At 45.3% G+C, this 9,511-nt stretch overlaps 1 protein-coding gene across 1 annotated transcript; it reads right to left on the bottom strand.

The window, feature by feature from the left end:
• Nucleotides 1-8,251: 8,251 nt before the first annotated feature.
• On the bottom strand, nt 8,252-9,001 carry LOC123124582 (RING-H2 finger protein ATL56-like). Its single transcript, XM_044545166.1, has one exon. It carries the CDS (start codon nt 8,849-8,851, stop codon nt 8,399-8,401), a length of 453 nt encoding a protein of 150 aa, XP_044401101.1. The 5' UTR covers nt 8,852-9,001; the 3' UTR covers nt 8,252-8,398.
• Between the last annotated feature and the right edge of the window lie 510 nt (nt 9,002-9,511).

Here is a 9,511-nt window from a genome sequence, read left to right as displayed (position 1 = left end):
AACTCATTCGTTATCTCTTCCCATTTAGGATTGCAAGTCATGGTCAGGAAGATGTCAGGCTTCCCGTATGTATGGACAATTGCCATGGCATCCATATGCCTCTTCTTCATGTCACGATCGCCACCAGGGTATGTTCCAGGGAGCACTATTCTTACCCCAACAGCGCTTGCTCGTGTCTCACCCGATGTAATCGCATCAACAACTCCTTTATACAAGTCGGCACGAATCTGCGTCTGGTTCTTCCTGTACCACCTCAACCGACAACTTTCAATCTTGACGTACATGTCGACCGCCCATTGCTGCAGCAGGCGTGCTCCACAGAGTATGGTATTGAAGATCGCAGGCCGTGTCTGCAACATGTAACAGTAGTAGTCTCTGACAGAGACGCACAACCTGCTATTCCCCTCTGCACATGATTGAGTACCATCGCATGAGCATTCTTTTGACAAATAAGATATTATTTGTAAAAAAAATAGGACACACACGACCTACCTGCATCCTCCTCATCATTATGGCCCAGTATTGGATGTTGTACGAGCTCCCAAGAAACATTACGTTTAGGTAGCCTCGGATGCCAACCAAGCTCCCCCCTTGGATAGAATAAGGGATAAGACAGCGGGTCATATGCTCCTGACGTCACGCGTATACTATGCCTTTCGTTCTTGTTACCACAAAGTGTTATCCTGCGGTCAAACCTTTTTGCTAGGTCATTACCCTCAACCCAAATTGCAGCGACCTCAGATGACACCGGTCTATTATATCTTCTTTGGTCAAGCCTCTTATCGGTGTTTAGGTCTATCCTATAATCATCGAGGTTGTCCTTGTGTGCACCCATACTCCTAAATTGCCGGGAGTATGGATTTTCTTTGAGTATGTCTACTAATCTCTTCACGACATCCTGGTCTAATTGCTTGGTGGCCGCCTTACGATGAGTTAGGTTTGGGTCGTCATCATAGAAGTACAACTGCAGATCTTCTGGATGGGAGCTAGGCCCGAACGAATGCACATTGTGGTAGATGGTGCCGTGTGCTCGGAATGTGTAAACCCCAAACTTCATGTTTGTGTAGTTTTCATCAAGGCTGACGCCAAGGGTTGTGAAGGCGAAATGCCCGTTGAAGAACCGTATGTTCTCCCGAAAATGTCTAGAATCTGCATCCATGCTGGACCATAGCCTCATAAGTTCTGGGAATTGTTCCGGTTGCTTAAGCTGGATCTGGCCATTGCGACAGCAGAAACCATCAGTCTCAGACACAAACTTCCTGTCCTTGCAGTGTTTGCAATTATCGTCGAGTTTCAGGATGTGAGTGTTGTCTGGTATGTTTGAGTAGACACTGTCAAATGGATCAATCTCGCTAGGTTTAGCGCTAGACATTATTGCTTCCTCGTCATCATCCAATATGTCAATATCGGATCCTACGGGCATTTGTTGAAATATCAAGTTCAAAACGATATCAAATAATAATTCTAACTAAAATAAAGCTCCACAATGTCCGAGTTTAGAGTTGGCCATACCTTCGTCGCGAAACATGTAGTACTCCTCATCCATTAAGTCGGGTGCTGCGGGCTCATCGCTGCCGGTGCCGCTTAGGAACACATCGATGTCTTGTGCATTGTCGTCGTCCCGAATGCAACAATAGACAACATCGTGTTAGAACGGGCTTGTTATCAAATGAGCATAAGAAAGTGACAATAGCAATTTCATACCATCGGGACCGGCATTGCATCTCGGCATGTTCGTCCAAGGATCGCCATCAGATGAATTATCTTCTGCGGCCAGAGAGACGGGTGATGCGCGGCTTGGGGAAGCAGGACATTTAGAGGTTGATATTGCTAGATGTGTAAGGGGGATTGCGATGCATTCTTTGCATGGTGTTTTTTCCTTCTTTCATAACTGGCCTTCCTCTGAGCACTTGACTCCCCCTTCTCAATCACCGACATGCTTTTGCGGTGTTGCACGCGCTTCTCTCGCAGTTTTTCATTCAGTGTTTCTCTGGCATCCACCGTTACTTCGTCCTTTTTCTTCTGATAACATGCTCTGCTACATGCGTTTTTCTGCTCCCTTTGCTCGTTTGTTAATCTACGTTTCCGCTCATTGTCACTTTGCCTCCTAGCTAGAACAGCATTATGGGGGACACCAGACGCGTGTAAAGTTGAAGGGGAAAATGTTGCTTCCTCATGCAATATTTCTGTAACGCTGGAGCTATTCAGGTTTGCTGGATCAACAATGTATTCAAAACATAGTTAGAACATTTTGATTTTAAGGCGGTTGAGGAGTGTCATCTCGAATATTAGGGCCTGATGCCAAAGGAATACTCAAGTCTAGCTAATACCTGAAGTCGTAAGTGGAGGTTGGTTTTCATCTTCGATAAGCTTATCCTTTTTCCTCCGATAAGCAGCTCGCCTAAGGGCGTTTCTATGATCTCTCTTGCGTTCTCCTTCAGTTTTTTGCTCTGTTTCTTGGGTGTCATTCAATATTACATCTGGCATCATTCAGGACATTCCCCAAAATTAGAGAATAAAACAAAACGACACTGGCATTTGCTATCTGAGTAGGCACAATATGATTACCTTGGAGCTCATTCTCGTCAATGACACCAGATGTGACCGTAGCCGTAGCAGGAAATGCTGACGCATCATGCGAGAATGATGTATACTTAGACCAACTTGGGTTGTCTGATGAAACAAAGTTGTCAAAACATATTAATGCTTAATGGTTAAGACGATACTATATATAATGGTTTAAACATTCTAAGCTTACCTGATAAATGTCGGGACTGTGCATTTTCATCTCTGACATTAGGTTGTTTTTTACGCCGATAGGAAGCCCTCCTCAGTGCGTTTCTATGGTCTCTCTTCCGTTGTTCTTCCGTCTTTTGCTCTATTTCTTGGGTGTCATTCACGATCACATCTTGATTCATGTAGACATTCCCGACAATTAGAAGATAAAATAGACTCAAGCTCGCACTTGCTGTATGAGTAGGCACAAGATGATTACCTTGTAGCTCGTTGTCAGTAACGAGAGCAGATGTATAGTTAGAGCTAGTTGGGTTGTCTGGTGAACCAAATCAATCCAAAAATATTAATGCTTAATATTTAAGGTGGTACCGACTATAATGGTTAAAACATTTTAAGCTTACCTGATGCAAGAAGGGTCTCTGCATTTTCATCTCGAACATTAGGTTGTTTTTTCCGCTGATATGAAGCCCTCCTCAGGGCGTTTCTATGGTCTCTCTTGCGGTCTTCATCCGTTTTTTGCTCTGTTTCTTGGGTATCATTCAATATTACATGTACATCTGGTGTACATCATGACATTCCTTCATATTAGAGAAATAAAACACCACCATGCCAGCAATTGGTGTATGTGTAGGCACAATATGATTACCTTGTAGCTCATGGTCATTAATGAGACCAGATGTGACCATAGTTGTAGCAGCGGATAACGGATCATGCGAGAATGATGTATAGTCAGAGCTAGTTGGGTTTTCTGTTAAACCAAAGTAATCCACAAAAATAATGCTTAATGGTTAAGACAAACACGGTTAGAATGGTTAAAACAGTGTACCCTCACCTGATAAATGAAGGGCCTGTGCATTTTCATCTCGGACAATAGGTTGTTTTTTCCGCCGTGAGGAAGTCCTGCTCAGGGCTATTTTATGATCTCTTCTGCGATCTTCTCCGGTTCTTCGTGTATTTTGTTTGGTGTCATTCAAGTCATCCAATTATGCCATAAATGTCATTCTCTCGAAAGCCATTACAAATAACACAACTTGACATCAAACTACAATGGAGATGCTAAAATCATATTACCTTCATTCTGGCACGTTGCATCAATAGGCGAGACTGATGTATACTCAGAGAGAGATGGCTTGTCTGATTTAGCAAGCTTGGTTAGTATTTATTTAAGCTGTTGAAAAACGATAACATACGTGCAAACAGTAGAGGAAATTTAAAATAGTATTACTTAGTTCACCAAGGGGACCAAGATCACTTTTCATCTGATGATAATCTCGTGTGGGTTTGTTTGTCTCTGCATCTATATGCAAATTTATGATATCACAGAGAGTGCGCCGGCGAACTGACTGCCCATGGTCATATTGGTTATCCAAACCAGCTGGCTTGTTATTGCGATAAGACGCCCGCCTACGAGCGTTGATAAGATCCCTATGGTCTACAATACGATAGTTAGTGAAAAAACAATATGAACATCATAATATATCTACTCAGGGATATAGGCAAACACACGGTAAACAACTCACCAATTTTTTCAAATACAGGAAGATTCTCATTTTGTAAACTGACAATATCATCATCTTTTTTCTTCCGATAAGCTGCACGCCTCCGTGTGTTGTACTGATCCCTTACTTCCTCAGCGTACTTTTTACATTCATTAAATACATCTCTAGTTACAAGCTGCTCGGAAGATGTGTCTGCTGCATCATGTTATAATCACAAATCAAAAGACCATAGTCATCACTGATCCGCCACCCAAAAGGCAGGATTCTATTTTGTTATTATGCCTGGGGATACCTTTATCATCATTTTTTAGCTCTGTCAGACCATCTGCATGATTACTCGGAGCCGTCAGACCATCGGCATGGTGCACCGTCCTTAGCAATTTTGTTCCATCTGTACAATTGTAGCGAGCATGAATGCAATACAATGCTTGCCTGGTTCCGATTAGGCTACAAAGCATGCATGCAACATTAGCATATATATTCACTTATAATTTTCAGACACGGTTAGGATGCTTGGATTGTATTCCTCAAGATTTGTCTCGCAAGTAGGGCCTGCAACACATTAAGCATGGTTCATGTCATTTGCCACTCATTGACTCTATTTTTCACACAGTCATGTACCGGGTTTCCTCGGGTAACTACCGTCAACATCACTCAGTATTTTACCTGATTCCGTCGTATAAATAGAGTCAACCATTTCAGACCCGGTTATGATGATTGGAATGTTTTCCTCAACAGTTGTCTCGCCAGTAGGGCCTGCAACACATTAAGCATGGTCCATGTCAGTTGCCACTATTTATCATTATTATTCACACAGCACTGTACCGGGTTCACTCGGGTAACTACCGTCAACATTTTTCCTGCTAGCCTCGCCTGCAACATATAATGCAAACAATTTTTTATTTTCAGAAATTCACAATTAACTGTTACAATGCATAATACCTGTAGCTACTTCTTCTTCTTGTTGATGTTCACCGGGCTTGCTTCTTGCATTACCCATGCGCACCTGAAATGACCGTTATCTCCTATTTGTGTCTGGCCTTGTTGTTTTTGAGGTCTGGAATAAGCATAAAGGAAGCCTGACTGCGATGGACAGAGTCGATGCAAGATGAAAGTTAGAGAGATGGCGCATGCACCCCAACTGGTGCAAAATTGTGAAAGACATATATTTCTGGTAAGCCAATGATCCCTTCAAATATGTGAAAGCCATATAATTTGCATGCTACTATCATGGAACATGTTACTTGTCGGGTCAACAATATAGCTAATAGGAACCACCTTAAAGAAAATACAATGTCAGATATTATGGTATTGAACTGAATGCAATTGCTATTTTTGGAACCATTGATCCAAAATGCATAATGCATCTTTTTTACACATTGCTAAAGGATTGTAAACCTCTAACAATTGTAATCCTGTAATCCTCTAAGCAAAAAGATTAGGTGTCTGTTGTCTGCTAATATTTTTCTTTTTAAATAAATTATATTGTCCCTGTTCTTGCTGACCCGAGTTGGATACCCATTTTTGGATACATATGACAGTTCATTGATTTCTAATATGAATGCTTCAATGATGATTTTTGCAGAACCACAATATTAAGGTGGACTTGCCATTGAAATTAAATTGCAGCTAACTACACTAAGCAGAGATCATATATAAATACTATCCTCTACAGCAGGCATATGGGGTGAGCACCTTTTGTTGTCACTGTGTTTCACAAAACCCTGTCCTTGTTTGCTGTGAAATCCCTGCACCTTAAAAACTTGTGACTTACTACAACATTGCTACATAGATGTTTGTTTCCATGTATTCTCTTGTTATCTTGGTACATAGATGTACTTCAAAGATAGTATATACTTCAAAGACAGTATATACATGTGTCCTACTACAATTTGAATGAGCTGAAAGTCTTGTTATTCTCAAAGTTCATATCATCTATCAGTACATGCGTGTGCTTTTTGGTATTTATTAGGCTGCCTTTAAGATTACTTTGCTAACATGCATACCTTAGTTAAAACATAAAAATTTAAAATAGTACATATCTTTAGTCCTAGTTTGGGAGCACAATCTTTCTAATTTAAACAATTGCCATGATTTCCTATAGCCTATCATCCAACATTCTGATGTGTTCTCCTCTCGCAGTGGTTCACTGTGAAACGGCAGCTAGCAGTTCTTATACTTGTTGACAAAGCAGAAAATCTAAGGTAAATATCAGCTAACTTCGAACTGTACAAAAGCAGAAATTCTTGATGTGGTTATTCCTTGGTAATTATATTCCAATAATGTCACCCTCTAGATGTTTATGTAAGACTGCAAGGGTTTTGACCTCTGTAGGACAAAATAGGTATATCTCCATGCTATCGCATAACAGTGGTTTCATCTAGGCTTCTTCGCATAATAGCACAAGGCCCACTTGAGTTTCAAATGATCTTTAAGATCACCAGGGAGCCAAGCCCCTGCCCCCTGGTTACAGAGATTTTTGGTTCCTCGCGGCTGAGCGGGATGTGGGAGGAAGTACGAAAAACTTTGCTACTTTGCTGGTTGAAACTATCCGGTGCACTTACGTAATGAAAAATGCAACTATGATAGTGTCCAGTTATGAAACTTACGTGCTGCTGTTTCACTCTGCAGTTTTCACAGAAGGTGCCGCCATATATTGGTTACAGTTGTCTCATTGATGCAGAGTTATGTGATTCACTTTGAAGATGGTCAGATTGTACTATTTGCCTCCAGTTGTCTCATTCATCTGACCTCATGTGTTGCATATGGCTTATATTTTGGTCCATGTATGAAATGGCATGTCTGTAAAATTGTAATTATACATAATTTGAAATCAGTACATTACATGACTGTTTGAATTGTGATACCTGGACGTGGGAGTCTATGGCGCCGGATCCTGGACGCGTACCGGCGATGGGTCCTGGAAGGGATCTGAGCCGGATCCTGGAAGCGTTCGGAGGATGGTCCTGAAAGGGATCTGAGCCGGATCCTGGAAGCGTTCGGAGGATGGTCCTGAAAGGGATCTGAGCCGGATCCTGGAAGCGTTCGGAGGATGGTCCTGAACTGGACCTGCGCCGGATGAGGGTGGCGGCGGTGGGATGCAGCGGTGGCGGCGGTGGGATGCAGCGGTGGCGGTGAAGGGATGAAGGGCGGCGGCGGTCGAAGGAGGGCACAGAGTCGGGCGTCTGTTTCTCGCTCGAGGGCAAGAGACGACGCTCGTACGTGCGGGGGATTGGTTTGCGAATTTTTTACTCTGGTTAATTTTCGCTGGTTAATTTTCGACGCTGGTTAATTTTTGACGGTTTAATTACGTCAGACAACATGGGTGGAAGGAGAGGTTTGGCGCGTGGGGGTGGGCGGGGGACTCGGTTGGATGGTTTTTCCTGGTTCATTGCGGTTGAACGGGAGGTGGGTGCAAGTACCAAAAAGTACCGTAGTTGGTGGGACTAAAATAAACCCGGAACGGAGACTACCAACTGAGACATTAGGATTAGAGATTGTTGTAGATTGACCAAACCGGTGGATAAAAGCACCAGAGACAAAGTAGTGGGGATATTTGGTGCTTTGATGTCACCTAGTTTTTTTTATTATTCAGAGCGTTTGTTAAAGCTCATGTACTTGAATTTTCTTTTTCTCGCAAAAGAAATCATTCGTGGCGAGCCTAAAGACGGGTGCGACGTCACGGGACGAAGCATGGAGCGTCCTTACCGGCAAGGCCAAGCCAGGATGGGGACAATGCTGCTAGCGGCAGCAAGATGCGACGTCCCAAGCGGAGGAAAGGAAACAGATTGACTGGTGCCGATCGAGGGGGGGGGGGGGGGGGGGGGGGCGTGTGCACGTCATCGGAGAAATCTAGTCGGGTGCATGTTTAGAGGGGTGGTCAGGGCGGTGGCTGAGCGTCGACCAAAGGAGGCGAGTGGGTCCGTCCGATTTTGATCCAGCGGTCCACGAATTCGGCTGATGTAAAAAACGTTTCAAGCACCCAATTAATCAGTGCCACAATTATTCTGCAAAAATCAAGCTCAGAGAAATACAGTATACTTGCTTTTTCTTTGGCATCAGAATACAGTATACTTGCTTAATTACAAAAGTGTGCCTCAATATAACCTGAACTGCAACAAAAACTGTGGGATAAAAACGAGACTCTACTTCTAGGCTTCTTGTTACACCATATCCTCTGCGGCGTTGTCCTTCCGTGCCGCGGCGCCAGCGGCTATCGTCGCCCGGCAGAGCGGACAGGTGTTGTGCGTGGTGTGCAGCCACGTCGCGACGCAGCCCCTGTGGAACACGTGGCCGCATCCCGGCAGGACGCTGCACCGCTCGCCGCCCTCGTACTGCGCCAGGCAGATCACGCACGAGCTCTGGCTCCGGCGCAACTCCTTCCCCTCCTCCTCCGACGGAGAGCCGCCGTCTCGATCGGGCATCTGCTTGTATGCGACGTCGGGTATGCTCTCCAGCAGCCGCTCGATGGACAGCCACTTGCAGTGCTGCCGCACGTGACGGACCACCTCGGCGATCGCCACGGCGAGCGCCACGGCGGCGCTGAGCGCAGCGATGACGGCGAAGATCAACAAAAGCACCCATATGATCCAATCTAACATGTCATCGTAGTCCATGGCGATGGCCGGCGGTCGCGGCGGTGGGGACGGGCGACGGCTGCGGTGAACGATACCTTAGACGGCGTGCGCCCGTGCGGCTGAGGTAGGTTATCTAGGCGATAGAATCAGGAAAGGAGTTGGAGATGGATTCAACCTATGCAAGTTCAATGCCTGGATCGTATCCCACTCCGACTCCGAGTATCCCTTCCCAAATATCTATACTGACGTGGAGATGCAGGTTAGTTAGCTAACATTAATCCTACTGGATTAATCCTGCATAAAATCTTAAAAGTGCACGCGCACTGTTCGGCGAGATCGAGTGGCCGCGCTACGCGACAGCGACCTCACACGCTCGGTCCAGCTCTCAACTGAAAAAAAAAAGAAACACAAATCTTATCCACTCCCGAGCCCCACGACCTTCCTCCTCCACTAACGACCGCCGCCGCACGCCCCGCCTCCTCCCTCGCGCCGCCTCCTGACGACGCCAGCTTGCCTTCGCTGACCTGCCGCCGCCGTTGCCCATTGCCAACCCACCAGGCCTCGCGTCTTCCCCGCCACCATGAGCCGCCGCAGGAAGCAGTTCCCTACCTTCGGCGCCGCTGCGACTCATCTTCTGCCACGGGCACACGCCTCTCCGCCGTTGAGCGCCGCTCCCCTCGACCCCCCTCCCTCCCCCGC

This window comes from Triticum aestivum, chromosome 5D (assembly GCF_018294505.1).
Source record: "Triticum aestivum cultivar Chinese Spring chromosome 5D, IWGSC CS RefSeq v2.1, whole genome shotgun sequence".
Taxonomy (NCBI): Eukaryota; Viridiplantae; Streptophyta; class Magnoliopsida; order Poales; family Poaceae; genus Triticum; species Triticum aestivum.
Note: the sequence above shows the minus strand (reverse complement) of the source record. Positions and strands in the feature narration are given on the sequence as shown.

Bases quoted from the DNA above. Each gene is read 5' to 3' on its own strand.
- LOC123124582 (XM_044545166.1), bottom strand. From the start codon at position 8,851: ATGGACTACGATGACATGTTAGATTGGATCATATGGGTGCTTTTGTTG.